At 38.5% G+C, this 16,978-nt stretch overlaps 1 protein-coding gene across 2 annotated transcripts in view; it reads right to left on the bottom strand.

Annotated features, from left to right (window-relative positions):
- The window catches only part of AFF4 (ALF transcription elongation factor 4), a 433,430-nt gene that overhangs the window by 21,164 nt on the left and 395,288 nt on the right, over nucleotides 1-16,978 (bottom strand). For both annotated transcript variants that reach the window (XM_053717172.1, XM_053717174.1), the window contains one exon: nucleotides 3,572-3,615. In XM_053717172.1, the coding sequence (XP_053573147.1) occupies nucleotides 3,572-3,615 (44 nt within the window). The remainder of the gene's footprint in view (nucleotides 1-3,571; nucleotides 3,616-16,978) is intronic.

Raw genomic sequence — 16,978 nt, 5'->3', positions numbered from 1 at the left:
ATTGGTGTGAAATTCTGCTAAAGGAAAAGACGGAGCTAGTACCAAGATATCGTCCAGGTAAGGAAACACTGCAATACCCTGAGCTTTGATTACAGACAAAGGGGCACCCTGAACCGTGGTAAATATTCTTGGAGCAGTAGCCAGACCATACAGAAGAGCAACAAACTAAAAGTGTCAAGAAAAGAAAACCTCAAAAACTGGTAATGTTTTGAGTGAATTGGAATATGAAGGTAAGTATCCATTAAATCTATTGTGGACATAAACTGACCTTGCTGAACAAAAAGGCAGAATAGTCCTGATAGTTTCCATTCTGAATGTTGGAACCCTTACAAACTTGTTCACACAATTTTTAGATTTACTGGTTAGAACTAGTCTGAACGTACCTTCTTTCTTTGGAACAATGAAGAGATTTGAATAAAATCCCAGCCCCTGTACCTGCAAAGGAACTGGAACAACTCACCCCCATAGTTTACAGCTCTGAGACAGATTGAAGAAAGGCTTGAGCTTTTACAGGATTCCTTGGAACATTGGACAGAAAAGATCTACCTCTGGGAGGCCTTGTTCTGAATCCAATTCGATATCCATGCAATACAATATTCTGAACCCAGGGATCTAAACCCAACTGAAACTAAGCCTCCTAAAAGAGACTTAATCTGCCCCCTACCAGAACTACTGGATTGGGGGAGGGCACATTTTGATGCGGTTTTAGAAGTGGGGACAGATTTTTTTTTACCCCATTTGGATTTGTTACAGCTAACATTAGGCCTCCAGACTGAACCAGGAGTCAGTTTTCTGTTCTATTTTGACGAAAGGAAAGAAAAAGTTTAGGAGCTTTGGATTTTCCTTTAGACTTCCTGTCTTGAGGAAGAAAAGTTCCCTTACCCCCAGTGATGGTAGAAATAATAGAATCTAAATCAGACACAAATAACTTCTTTCCTGGAAAGGAAAGAGACAATCTAGATTTAAACACCATATCAGCATCAGATTTAAGCCACAAGGTTCTCCTAGCAAGAATAGCTAAAGACACTGTTTTGACATTAATTTTCAAATACAGCATCAAAAATAAAGAATTTGCACTCTGAAACAAACTCAATAGATTTGCATGAATAGAGTCATCAGCAATAGCCAGCCAGACTATAACCAGTATGCAAAAAGGCCCTTCTATGAAATGATTCCAGCTTCTTCTCTAAATGTTCCTTAAAAGTAGAACTGTCTTCCAAATAAATAGTAGTAAGTTTATAGCTAGAGTGGAAATGGCCCCATCCACTTTAGGAACTGTTTACCATAACTCTAGATTAGCAGCAGGTAAAGCCTTGCAGGTTAAACCTTGCAGAAGAATTAAAAAGGACATCCCTGGCTTAGACCATTCCGTAGCAATCATGTCAGAAACAGCATCAGACACAGGGAAAACCTCAGGGAGATTAACAGTCTTGAAAACTGAATTTAAATGATTACAAGGTTTATCAGATGATTTATGATCTTTAACCCCTAAAGTGAATATGTTCCATTTTAAACAAAGAGGAAATAACAGGTTCTACTTCAGATGAGTAATCCTCATTTTCAGAGGAAACTTCACCATCTGAAGATACCACAGTATCCTTGGGGTCAGGGCATATAGTACTTGTAGAAGGTAAAATCTGAACTAACCTTTCACGCTTATTTGACGGCATGAGAGCAACCAAAGCCTCAGACAACAGCCTTGATGAATGATGTCATAGCAGGCAGCACCACATCCGTATTTAGATGTAATGAACAAAGAGTAGGTGCATTAGTACCCAAAGAAACAGCATTAGATTGGTCTGTATGCATCAACAAATCTAAACATGAGCCACATAAATGAGCTAAAGAAGGCACTACAGCTTTTTTACAATATGCAAATCTAATAATGGCAGAAAGGTGTTCAGGAGACTCAGCTTCTAAGTTAAATTTAGGGACAGAATTCCCCACCACCACCTAGGAGATGATGCACGCTAAGCTGAGCTAAGTAGAGGAGAAACATTACTGACAAAGTGCACCAATCAACTGATTGTCAAAAAGGTAAATAGCGCGACAAAAAACAGTGCAAGCATAACCGTGAAAGCGTGCACTAACCAGTCACTAAAACCCAGTGCGTAAAACTAACCTGTTACTCCTAGAAGGCTAAGGGACATTCGCAAACACAATGAGCGCAAAGCCGGCGAGCAAAAACAAGCCGACGCACGAAAAACTAAATGCATAAAAAACCCTACGCTCGAAAAGCAAGGGTAATAGTGAAGGATCTGTCCCAGGGCCATATATATTTACATATCGAAAATGTTTAAATTTTAAAAATGCCCATAAAATAGCTAAATGAGTGTCTACATAATAAAATAAAATTAAATATACTTACCCATAGACACTCCTCCACTATCAAACAAGTAGCAAACAGCCAAACCAGTGCTAAAACATATCAGCAGAGGTATATAAAGGGAGGCAAAAGGCACGTCCCTGCGACTGAGGGCCTATAAAAGTTTTCTCATGAGGTGAAACCATTGAATCATAAACCATACCCCAAATGCATTCCTCTGACAAGCAGTGTACTCTGAGGGGAAACAGGCTTCAACATAGACTGAAAACCCCTTTCTCTGAAGAATGAAGATGTGCAATGATTTTTCAACCTCCTCCAGCAAAAGCAGACTGAGGTATGTGTGAGGAGTTTTATAAAGCTCTTGGGGTTTGGGAATCTATGACGTCTTCTAGTGGTAGAGAAGAATAATTTCCATAAGTAATGGATCGTGGACTCTCACCACCTGTATGAAAGAAAAATAAATAAAATGAAGCCTATGATCATCACTGCGATCATATGCTTAAAAAACTGCACTAATTGGCTCCTGGGGGACTGCCTGCGTTGTTAGGCACGTCCCCCAGTCAGATCAACTGCCGCTTGTTTCCAGAATTCAGTAGGACGCCACAAAAGTAAGGACGTTTCATGCCGTCCTAAAGGTTTTTAAGCCCATCGTTTTTAGGACGGCATGGAACGTCCTAACAGCGTCTAGAGGTTAACTTTGGCTTTGCTCAGCAGTGGAAAACTGCTGAGGTACTCTCAGGTACTTGAAATAGTCTCCATCTTTGTTCATCCCCTTTACAAAGTTCTTCATAAACACATTTACGTGGCATCCTGGCTTTTAACGTAAGGTGTAACCACAAAACGGAAAACAATGAAAGGAAAAACACTAACCTTCACTTCATGCAAGCTATACACAGACAATAAAACAAGGCCTACAGTGACTCCTCATTCATGTTCTCAGAATTGCCAGGTTCCTTAATAGGCTGCTAGGAGCGCCACATCCTTTACACTATACTAATACCCTACATCATCATATATGTGCTATATCTCGGAACTGAAAGATTTAAATGTCATATTCGTTTTCCGCATGCTGAAATCAATTAGAAGTATTTTCAAGAAACATTATCATTGTAGAGCAGTGTTATCTTATCCTTGAATTAGCAATAGTCCCTCAGAAGGTAAGAAAGACCACTCATGACTATCAAAGGAAATTACTACAAATATCACCCCAGCTTTTTCCTCAAATGTGTAGCGTTTATTTCTTACCTTCCTATACCAGGTGATGGAGCTTGAGCGTTACTAAATGAATTCTGTAAATTGAAAAAAATAAAAATAATAAAAAAGTTATTAGGATTATAGGAAGCAATTAAAACCATTACATTTGGTCACACACACACACATATATATATATATATATATATATATATATATATATATATATATATATATATATATATATATATATATATATATATATATATATATATATATATATATATATATCTCTATATATATATATATATATTTATATATATAGATATATCTATATATAGATATATCTCTCTCTATATATATATATATATATATATATATATATATATATATATATATATATATATATATATATATATATATATATATATCTATATCTATATATCTATATCTATCTCAGTTTTTACCCAGTCCAGTCTGAGTGCGGTCCATTCCTGTGTTTTGTATTTACATAGGGGAGATTACAAAAGCCTGTGTCACCCTGGTAGGTTCCCAGTTGGTTTGTTTGAAAGTATGCATTTTGTGGGTATATTACAAAAGAGAGAGAAAAACTTAATCCCATGTCAGGTCTGATAAACCTGATGATTGTGTTGTGCCTTTATAAAAAGGTAGTTCCTCTTAAATCAACAAAATTTAAAGAATCTCTGAATGACATACCAATAAAAGAAACATAGTATACCTACACAAAACATTCCTGAATACAATGTAGTGGTTACTACAGCTTCAAATAGCTGCAAACCTTGGCCAAAAGTTAAAGACAGGCATAGGTGTTATACAGAGGGCATATAGTGTCAAAATTATAGGCTCTACCACCTCTGTAATATAGTTAGTACCAAACTGTATTGCTGTGAAAACAAAGATGTTATTTTCTGTTAGACCAGAGTCATCTTCCCGGTAGTTGACAGCGGCATTCGCCGCATTCTAGGTCTGACCGGACTGGAAAACCGTCCTCGACAGGGGGCACAATGGCAGTGCCTGTATTGGATATGCATGTGATTGTATATGGAGTGGCATACATTTCCCTCCTGGGACTCCCTTTGTTGAGAGCTTGTATACAGACCAGTGGCTTTCTAGCATCCTGTAAGCCCTCCTTCTCCTCTTACATCACTGTGTTTCACTCCAGCGATAGAAGTATCCGGATTTTTAGAACACTTATTGTATCACTGAATGATTTGAGATATCTGACTTCAGCAAAAAAAAAAAAAAAACAGCAATCGCCTTCCCACAGAGTATCCTCCTTGGTAAGTATCAAAGGTATCCACAGCAAGTGCTGCGACAGGCTATATGTCAGCCTTTACTTCAGGTACCAAACATAGCCAGCTGACAGGAAATGTTTTACACTTCTCACCTATGAATGTCCAGGTAAGTACAAGAAAATAGTGTCCGGACAAGAGTCCTCGCAAAGAGCTAAAGTCTTATCCGACACCATATGTGTTTCACACCACAGGCAGTCTCTTGCTGGGGCTTCGTCAGGGCTGTAATAACCTCAACTCAAAACAGCCTTTTTAACAGCGTAATTTTTGGTGACGTAGATAAATATCTCCTACAAAAAGAGGCCAAGTGGATTTTTGTGCTAAAAACAAGGTTCCCCTTGGGCCTCAATGAAAAATTGGACTATGCCTACTTTCTCTAATAAGATACAATGAAGTAAATTAATCTTAGAGGAGGTTTGTGCTTTCCATGTATTCAAAGTACCTCAAGGTTAGATCTATGTTGAAAAAAAGTTTTATGTAATTTACATAAATGTAATTGATTTCTGAAGAGGTGTATGCTATTTCTAATAGAGGAAATGTTTGTATCAATAGACGTATATACTTAAAATGTATAGGTTATATTTATTGTTAGGTAATGTGTTATTAAAATAGAAAATATGGACAATGTCCCTTTAAGCTTCTTTGTTTTCGCAGCAATACGGTTTGGTACTAACTATATTACAGAGGTGGTAGAGCCTATAATTTTGACACTATATGCCCTCTGTATATCACCTATGCCCGTCTTTAACTTGTGGCCAAGGTTTGCAGCTATTAGAAGCTGAAGTGGTTAAATTGTATTCAGGGATGTTTTGTATAGGTATACTATATTTCTTTTATTGGTGTGTCACACAGAAATTCTTTAAATCTTGTTGATTATAAAAAAAACAATTCTATTTTGAAATTTAAAAGAGTGCTGAATTCCCTTTCTGTTTAAGAAGATATAGCTATCCTCTCATATCTCTCTATTTACAATTTTTTGTGTTACACACATATATATATATATATATATATATATATATACACATACACATATATATATATATATATATATATATATATTTATATTACAGGCAAAGTGGGAAACTACGGCAAAGTATGAAATTAGCTTATTTTATTCTGACCTTTTACCTAGGCATTTTTTTCCCTCAAAATATAATATAATAAAGGTAGCCCTCAATTTATGCCGGGGTTAGGTTCCAAAAGGAATGGTTCTAAATAGAAACTGTTGTAAATTGAAACCCAGTTTACAAAGTAAGTCAATGGGAAGTGAGGGAGTTAGGTTCCAGGCCCCTCTCAAAATTGACATAAGTAGCACCGAATACATTATTTTTAAAGCTTTGAAATGAAGACTATAAATGTTAAACAGCATTATAAACAGTATAAAATAATCACATCACAGCATGTATAAAACTAAGTTTAATGAACAAAAACATTTTTTACTTGCATTTTTCTGCAAATAGGTCTCTACATTGACAGTAGCATAAACTATAGTACCTAATATTGGGTCTGCATCTATTCTATGCATTGCAGTCTGGACTGATTTATAGCCACCCTGACCCTCCTAGTCCCCAAGCAGCTGGGCAAAAAGATGAAAGGGAAGTTTCCCTTTATCACGGCTGCTAGATCTTGTTCCTTTGAAAGCTGCTGGATAGCTCAGGTCTGTTTACACAGATTCATTTCAGCCTGCTAGACTTGTAATTTATTTGCTGCAACACAAGTGGACAGCTCAACCTACTGGCCTGTCCTTATTTTAATTAATGCACTGCTTCTCAGTGCTTTCAGTAGCAGTAACATGACTGGAAAAAAAGGCGTTATTCTGAAACGACGCAAATTGAACCGGCGCAAAACGAGGGCAACCTGTATAGACAACAAGGGGAACACTCAAGTCAAAAAAATGTATGATTCACATAGAGCACAAAGTTTTAAGACCTTTTTATATTGACACTTTAGCACAAGCTCATGGGGTATACTTATACTAATCTGTGATTGGCTGATTCCTGTCACATGCTACAAGGGATCAGAAAATAGAAAAAAAAATTACTGTTTATATGAAATTCAGCGTAATTGTTATTGCCTTGTCTTTTTATTATGCACTTTTTTAATTAATTGAAACCCAAACTAATTCAAAAGATAATTGAAAACGCAGATGAGAATATTTTATGAACGAACAGGTATCTGAAAACTAAACAAATTTTTTGATGAACATATTTTAGTCTTCTCAGATGATAATATATTAACAACAACCTAAATACAAATATTCTTATGAGCACTAGTCACAGGCTAATAAGAATTTTGTCTGCCTTTGACATTTGACTATCTTTATATCCACTAATCATAAACCAGTTTGCAAGTCCTAGGCTATGACTTGCTGTCAGAGTGTACAGGGCATGGGGCTATGATGCTGCAGTGCATTGATGCTGTATAGTTCCTCTCGCTTAAACCCATTGACACTCAGCTAAGTCATGGTATGCAAGAAATTATAGTTTCTACACGTGCATGGTATTACATTTTCAAGCAAGCTGTTCAGAATTAATAGTGAAGGCAGAGAAGGATACAGTGTGCTTACAGCATTGTGGTGTGCACTGGAGATGGAGGGGGGGGGGGAATATAGATACAGAGAATATTTTTGTATCACCCCACACACCCAAGTTCATAAGCCCTTACATAAAGGTAGTGTCAAAAGTTCATAGGGCACCTCCCTTCCTTCCAGATGGGATACATTGAAATATAACCAAGCTAGGACTATACAGAAAGTGAGAAAAAGCAGGATAAGCTTAAAGCATTCACTCTGAAATAAACCAGGTATAAGGCACACCAAAACAGGACTGTGCCAATGCACATGTTCAAGCTGCCATTATGAATAGTTTGCCATAGAAGTTTAAGGCATATGAAACCCCACATTTTTCTTTAATGATTCACTTTCAATTTTAAACAACTTTCCAAATTACGTCTATTTAATTTGATACGTTCTCTTGCTATCCTTTGTTGAAAAAATAAAATTATGCTTACCAAATAATTTTCTTTACTTTTGACGGGGAGAGTCCACAACTGCATTCATTACTTTTGGGAAATACAGAACCTGGCCACCAGGAGGAGGCAAAGACACCCTAGCCAAAGGCTTAAATACCTTCCCAACTTCTGCCAAGGGAACAAGGAACAGTAGGAGAAATATCAAGGTGAAAATGTGCCAGAATAACAAAAAAATGAATCTGGTAAACATAATTTAAGTTTTTCTTCTTAAACGGGGAGAGTCCACAGCTGCATTCATTACTTTTGGGAAATCAATACCAAAGCTTATATAGAGGACACTGAATGCAAACGGCCGGGAACAAAAAGGCGGCCCATTCTGATAAAACCCGGACTCCCGATAAAAAAAACACTTCAACAGAAGCAGGAGAACAAAAATATGGAAAGACGACAAGGTAACTGCCCATCAATTAGAACCATAACAATCCCAGTTAGAGATCACTCGAAATGCAGGACTCCACTGAGCACAAACGCCTCTGAGGAGACAAAAATCCCGCTCATTAGAAGCGCACAAACAAAAAACCTCTCCATGAATAATGGTAAGGGAAAACAAACAGACTCCCACATCTTTCTCCCTAACTGAAAGAATGGAAGATCAGATAAGGTCCAAAAGAAACTCCAGAAAACAATACACGAAGATTCAGACAAAACAGAGAGAGAAGGCCTTCACATAACCTGAAAAATGCGGCTACCAGGCTGCAAGAGGACAAGGTCTCGTATAAAATATTCTACCGACGGAGAGCAAAAGAAGGGAAAAATTCAAGATCACCTCCTACATGGATCCAAAAGGAACCAAAGGAAAGCCTTAACCTGAACCAGAAGGCACACAAGGAAGAACAAGACTACCTTCCCAAAGACAGCTAAACAGCACAGAGAAACTAAACACTGTAGGTCATAAACACCCCTGGAGCAGAACAGAAACGGAATAGTAACATCCGTTTATGCCACAAAAGAAAGCCGCAGGCTTCGATCGGAAGGCAGTCCGACTAAACGTCATAACATGGTAATTAGCCAACTGAATAGCTAGCAAACGTGCACCAGGACATCCCTGTAAAGGACAAGAAAATAAAGTCAGAAAGTAGGGCGGACCAACTCCTCAAGGAAGGACAACCCCTGACCAAAGGAAGAACCAACCACTAGTTCTTAAGAAAAGAAACCGTAAGAAGGCACCGACACCCAGAGACTAACTCGAGATCAAGGATACCTATCAACGTTAACCCTCAGAAACCCGAAGGTATGGTACATCGCAACAAGAGAAACCTCGACCCACTGAACGCCTAGAGACAGATGAAGGAAAAACTACCTCAGTAAGAGCATTCTAGTTAGGCGCAGTAGACCGGATCCTTCAAAATAGAAGGAAAACTAAAAAATCCAGGAATATTCTAGAAAAGAAATTTCCAGGAAAAACTTCCATCTCTCCAGAAGAGAGAAGGGAACCGTCCCAGAAGATAAGGAGAGTTCCCCAGGCCTGGGAAATCAAACCTGCTACCGGACGCCAGACATATCTAAGACTATTAAAATATGGGAACAGAACAACCAAATGCCAAGTCAAAGACGAGGGCTAGGTTAAAAATCCTTACACCCAAAACCAGCAACCGGATCAAAGGCCAAAATCTTGCAGAACAACAACAAGATACTACTTCTGGAATGAAAATTGAACCAGAATCGATGCAATCACTGGCAAGCCCCCATGGGGTCTTGAACTCTGATCTCTCAAGATGTATCCCAGTGACTGGTCACTCAGCCCCAAAGGGCTTCTAAGATAATACCTACAAAGTCTGAAGACAAAAGAAGGAACCAAAAGAGAACAGAACTCCAACTTTGGAAATTAATCCCTGATTGAGAAAAATGACAGTCTCTAAAGATCCAAACTGGATCATCTCCAGAAAAACAATAGCACAAAGGAATTAACGAATGAACAATTATCCCAAGAAACTCCTAGTAGGCGACGGCAAGAGAGACTGCATAACAATCAACCAGATCCCTAAGTATAAGGATCAAAAGGAGGATACTGCAAGGAAAAAACAGTCCCGAAGAACCGGGTCTACTTAATCAGAGGACCGGAAGTCCTACCCCAAAAGACACGGGGAAGCGAAAAGGGGCAGCAAACCTCAAAAAGAGAAAAGCACTGGTGAAGGAGATCGTACAATAGGATAATTCGATCCACAAAGGAGTACCAATAGAGAGGATCACTTACCCCCTCACCATGTATTGAAGATCTTCAAGCAGTCATCTGATCCCCCTTAGAAGAGAGGACTCAAGCTCCTGTCCAAAGGACCTCAGGAACTACAAATACACTGCCACAGCAAGATTCCTAACCCAGCTAGCCATGCAAGCTATGCAAGGACAAAACACTTAGGATAGAGTACGAACCAACGTTGGATGGCCCCCTATAACTTGTAAATACAAGAAAACAACCTCTTAACAAGAAGTAAGCAAACTTAGTACCCAAACAGGACCAGCCTGTTGCCAAGGATACAACATGTCTGATATAAACCTCAAAAGAACAGAGTGAACTAGTACCCAACCAGGACCAGCCTGCAGACCAGGGTACAGTGAACTGTTCAAGAGCTTAACTGAAAGTTCCAACCCCTAGCAGGGCTAGACCAAACAGACAAACAAGAGACAAATAAGTTCTGAGGCTTAAACATTGTCTTAAGCTTTTTTTTGTGTGTGACTTCAGCCGGAAACAACAACCATTGCGACCATAAAGTCGCTAGTATCCAAATCCCAGAGAAGAAAAGAACTTCCAAAAGGAAGATTATAACAGTCTCGAGCACCGGAAATAAAAAACATATCCTAACTGGATTAAAATAAAGTAGGCAGCACCTGCAGGCGAAACTCCAAAGGAATATAAACATTAACAGGGCTAGCTAGCCTGTCAGACCTGATTCTTCTAGAGCTCAGAACTGGGATCAGAGATACACAAACAATAGACAGTCAGGGGAAAGACCCTCATCCCTCCCCTCGTCTAGTGCTGTTCACCATCAGAAGAATGAGGATCCGGAGGCAAATTAAGACTAAAATCCTCCAAGGATTCCAGTACCTGCCGCAGCAATACACGCAGGTGCATCAGACTGACTTGAAAGGCAAAACTCATCTCCGGCGGGGCATCTGAAGGCCCCGATCCAGCCAGCTGTCCCCCTGAAGCCTCAGAGGGAACTACTCCCCCAGAGGAAGGACCCGTCAGAAAAAAAGGAGACTGATAAGCTCTTGGCTGGCTGCCCTCAAGAAGCTGTAAATACGCCAGCGCCACTAATATGGCTATGCGCAACCGAGTAGCAACCTCTGGTGGAAAGAAACCTCCTTCCGGAGAAGGGGTAACGGAATTTGGGAAAACTGCTTGCAGAACGCGCTTCACGGGACACAGAATCCTCAGAGGCGGACGGCTCAGTGGTCTCCAATCTCTCCCCAGAGGGAGAAAAGAGCACTCTATTACGGCATACAGAACATAAATGATTGACTGGGCTGGATTACCCGGGCCTCCATACAATTTAAGCAGGAGAAAGAATCTGAGTCAGAAAAATGCTCCTCCGAAAAATCAGAATCCTAGATAACTTGACCAGACAAATTTAGACAAAAATAACTGGCACCCCCCCCCCCCCCCCATGGCTGGGGCACTCACCACCTCCTATGACCCAGACAAGCAGAGAAACAGGTCCTCTCCACCGCCACTAGGTCATGATACAGAAATGGAGAATGAAAAACATGACCACGCCCGGTAACAAGGTCCGACATATAGGCCAAAGAAAAGCGCACCAGTCCACAAGAACTGCCTAGCTCGACATGTAGGTCAAAGAAAAACACGCCAGTCCACAAGAACTGCGTCGCTCTAAAAATTTTACGTTCCCTAATAGCCATGAGCCCCAACATTTCTAGACATAAGCAGACAGAATCACATAACTAACATGACTTAAGTCCCCCACTGCTTAATAACCCCCCTCAGGAGATATTAACCCTTGATTCCATAAAGATAAAAGGAGTCCCACTGAGACCCTGTCTTCTATCATTACATTACATCCACAATGAAAAGTAAAATGAAACGATTTTACCGGAATCTATGCCGTGGAACAGTAACACGGTCCTTCAAGTTTGACAGATACTAGCGTCGCTTCTGACATGGACTTGAGTGAAGAAAGCAGGCAGCAAAACTTGTCAATGCTGATTGCTTATGGAGCAGTTAATATGAGTCGGGATGGTTTCGCAGAAAGACTCTCCCAGCATCTCTGGACTCTAGCTTTCATCCATGCTCTCACTGAGAGGCTGATAGGACTACTTAAAACTCCAGTCCCATTTTGAAGAGTACTACCCTCCATAAGAGACTACTCCGTAAAGTTCTGACACTTCTCTGCCAACCTCCTGTGACGAAAGGCAAAGAATGACTGGGGGGGATGAGGAAAGTGGGGGAGGTATTCAAGCTTTTGGCTGGGGTGTCTTTGCCTCCTCCTGGCGGCCAGGTTCTGTATTTCCCAAAAGTAATGAATGCAGCTGTGGACTCTCCCCATTTAAGAAGAATTAAACACAGAGTAGCAGAGCACTTCTGTCAGGTGCACGCCAATGTAAGGGTGCTGTAACCCCCTGTTAGTCAACAGTTCACAGACGGCAGCACCTTCCAATAGATAAAAAGTATTATTTCATCATATAAGGATTACAAAAAATGTGACGTTTCGGGTGTATCACCCTTAATTATACATAGCTACAAACTAACAAGTGCACTCTTATATAGGCCCACCTACACTCAGGTGTCCAATTAACACCAAAGTACAACACGACCTAGTGGTTACATCTTGTTACAAGGATATCAATCCCAAACTCGTTACATTTAAAGTACATAGTGCAGATTAAAAGTTAAAAACAATATACAAATATCATAGCACAATATGTTAATATACGCTGTAATTTTTTTCAAGGCACTCCGCAATGGAATATATTCATAGGAAGCTTTACAGAAATAAAGAAAAATCTAATTCTTTATTTAAACCCTGGGAGTTGCATGGCATTTAATTTGTATATCCAAAATGCCTCTTTCCTTTTAAGTAACAGCAGGAAGTTGTACTGCATCTATTACTTGAAAACAGATTTGACTAATATTGTGTCCACATTGCAAAAAATGGCTAGATACAGGGGCCTCCTGGTTATTGCACCTAATGTTACTTTTATGTTGGATTATTCTTTCACGGGCCCTACGGGTGGTCTCCCCGATATAGATCCTCCTACACAGACATTTAATAAGGTAAATTGCAAACTTGGTATTGCATGTGTAATAACCCCTTATGAATCATTTTTTTCCGGTAAGCGGATGTACAAATATTGAGCCTTTTATCATTGAACTGCAGTTACCACATCCTAGGCACGGATAACAACTGTCTTTTTTCCCCTTTCAAATAACCTTGTCTTAGCATTTTCTCACTACCAAGATCAGTGTGGACCAGAGTGAAAAATATAAAAACTAAAAATATAAAAACTAAAAAATATATATATATAAAAAAAACCAATCAATCAATCAATCAATCAATCAATCAACAATCAAAAAAGGAACTGGTGATTAGTTATCAGAAGTCGTTCCTTTGATGTATAAGCTCTTCTATTGTTCTTCAAATACCTGTGGAAAATAATATGACATAGTGCAATATTGCTAGTGAACCAATATAACAAATTGAAATAAGGCTTACCAATACTGTTGACGCGTTTCGGCCTTCTATCATAGGCCTTTATCAAGACTTCTATATTATATTATATCAAGACTGTTATATTGGTTCACTAGCAATATTGCACTATGTCATATTATTTTCCACAGGTATTTGAAGAACAATAAAAGAGCTTATACATCAAAGGAACGACTTCTGATAACTAATCACCAGTTCCTTTTTTGATTGTTGATTGATTGTTTTTTTTTTTATATATATTTTTTTATATTTTTTTAGTTTTTATATTTTTATTTTTTACATTTTATATTTTTCACTTTTTTCAAATTTTTTCACTTTTCACGATTTTTCAAGATTTCGTCACATACGGATCCTTCATGATGGTTTAACACAGCTTCGTGTAACACACATTTTTATATATTTTTTATATCTTTAGCATCTGATTTTGACTTTTATATTTTTATTTTTTGTGCACACTCACTGGATTTCCCACGAACACACCGGAGCCACTCATCACTTTATTTATTTCCTGGATACAATTGACATTGACTTTGACTCTGTTTCTGCCTAATGGATTACAGGGATTAGGACTTATCTCCGTTTTATCTTTAGACGTTTTTTCTATACACTTTTAGGTGCACCTAATATTTACTTGTTTTATTATGACTTGTTTTATTATTACTTAGCATTGTGTAATGTTCTATTTAATGTGACCTTCTTTTTGGATATATCCTTAGATGGTTAGATAGACCATACGACTTTTTATACTTTTATCTTTTTATATATGTAAACTCTTATAAATCTTGTATTAACCTTCTGGCGCTCTACACGTTGTTTATTTGATTTACATTACCTGATGTGTTCAGCTAGCTCTCATTAATGCATTGCTGCCCCTTCAAAAAAGGATAGCAAGAGAACAAAGCAAATTTGAGAAGTAGTTTAAAATGTAATGCTCTTTCAGAATCAGGAAAGATACATTTAGGCATTTCATGACCCATTAGATCAATTGTAGAAATGTAAAACTCAATTTGCTCCTTTAACATGTAAAGCTTGCAAGCCCACTTCTAAAACACATTCATGCATGGTGATCAGATGGCAACTCTTAGGCTAGTCCTACCACCTTCATCATTTATGTAACGGTCTTTTGCATTATTATCCTGTCATCATGCACCTAATTGTTCACTGTGCTGTGGGATTAGTTGGTGCTTTTATGTAAGGACCATTAAATACAATAGAATTGCATAACCCAAAAAATGCAGAATAAAAAAAATCAATGCAGTAGCACTTACTCTGAATTTCAAAAGAGCATCAGATAATTATTGTGATTTACTACTAAAAAAACATAATTTATGTAAGAACTTACCTGATAAATTCATTTCTTTCATATTGGCAAGAGTCCATGAGCTAGTGACGTATGAGTTATACAATCCTACCAGGAGGGGCAATGGTTCCCAAACCTCAAAATCCCTATAAATATACCCGTCACCACACCCACAATTCAGTTTAACGAATAGCCAAGTAGTGGGGTGATAAAATAAGGAGTAAAAAAGCATACAAAAAGAGAAACTGGAAATATATAAAATTGCGCTTTTATACAAAAATCATAACCACCATAAAAAGGGTGGGCCTCATGTACTCTTGCCAATATGAAATAAATTAATTTATCAGGTAAGTTCTTACATAAATTATGTTTTTTTCCATGTAATTGGCAAAAGTCCATGAGCTAGTGACGTATGGGATAGAAACACCCAAGATGTGGAAGACCACAGAAGTCACTAGAGAAGGAGGGATAAAATAAAAACAGCCATTTCTGCTGAAAAAAATTAAATCCACACAAAAAAATAAGTCTTTCATAAATTTCACGAAAAAAACTTAAATCATAAGCAGAAGAATCAAACTGAGACAGCTGCCTGAAGAACTATTCTACCAAAGACTGCTTCTGAAGAAGCAAATACATCAAATTGGTAAAATTTAGTAAATGTATGCAAAGACCAAGTTGCTGCTTTGCAAATCTGATCAACTGAAGCTTCGTTCTTAAAAGCTCAAGAAGTGGCGACTAATGTAGTAGAATGAGCTGTAATTCTCTGAGGTGGAGACTGTCCCGCATCGAAATAAACCTTGTGAATCAAAAGCTTTAATTCTAGCAGAAGAGATAGCAAAAGAAATAACACTTTTCAAGAAAGTAATTTAATATCCAAAGAATGCATAGGCTCAAAAGGAGGAGCCTGCAAAGCCTTCAAAACCAAATTAAGACTCCAAGGAGGAGAGATTGATTTAATAACAGGCTTGATACGAATCAAAGCCTGAACAAAACAGTGAATATCAGGAAGTTTAGCAATCTTTCTACGAAACAAAATAGAAAGAGCAGAGATTTGTCCCTTCAAAGTGCTTGCAGACAAACCTTTATCCAAAACATCCTGAAGAAACTGTAAAATTCTAGGAATTCTAAAAGAAAGCCAAGAGATTTTATGAGAAGAACACCATAATATATAGGCTTTCCAGACCAGATAATAAATCTTCCTTGAAACAGACTTACGAGCCTGTAGCATAGTATTAATCACTGAGTCAGGGAAACCTCTATGGCTAAGCACTAAGCGTTCAATTTCCATACCTTCAAATTTAGCGATTTGAGATCCTGATGGAAAAACGGCCCTTGAGACAGAAGGTCTGGCCTTAAAGTAAGTGACCAAGGTTGGCAACTGGACATCCGAACAAGATCCGCATACCAAAACCTATATCATATCAGAAACACATGCAACTGTGCCATTATAATCTTGGAGATCACCCTTGGAAGAAGGACTAGAGGTGGAAAAATGTAAGCAGATTGGTAAAACCAAGGAACTGCTAACGCATCCACCATCTCTGCCTGAGGATTCATGGACATGGAAAGGTACCTGGGAAGCTTTTTGTTTAGATGGGAAGCCATCAGATCTATTTCAGGAAGACCCCACATCTGTACAATCTGAAAAAATACATCTGGATGGAGAGACCATTCCCCTGGATAAGAATGACAACGGAGATAATCTGCTTCCTAATTGTCTACACCTGGGGGGATATGTATCGCAGAAATTAGACATGAGTTGGATTCTGCCCAAGAAAGTATCCAAGATACATCTTTCATCGCTAAAGGACTGCGAGTCCCACCTTGATGATTGACATATGCCACAGTTGTGATATTGTCTGTCTGAAAACGAATGAATGATTCTCTCTTTAATAGAGGCCAAGCATGAAGAGCCCTGAAAATAGCACAGAGTTCTAAAATATTGATTGGTAACCTCGCCTCTTGAGAATTCCAAACTCCTAGTGCTGTCAGAGACCCCAGACAGCTCCCCAACCTGAGAGACTTGCATCTGTTGAAATCACAGTCGAGGAAGGATGAACCAAAGAGGCCCCTTGAATAATCCGATGATGGTCTAACCACCAAGTCAGAGAGAGTATAATGTTGGGGAATATCAATTGTGAGAGAGTATAATCCC

Source organism: Bombina bombina, chromosome 6, assembly GCF_027579735.1.
Source record: "Bombina bombina isolate aBomBom1 chromosome 6, aBomBom1.pri, whole genome shotgun sequence".
Taxonomy (NCBI): Eukaryota; Metazoa; Chordata; class Amphibia; order Anura; family Bombinatoridae; genus Bombina; species Bombina bombina.
Note: the sequence above shows the minus strand (reverse complement) of the source record. Positions and strands in the feature narration are given on the sequence as shown.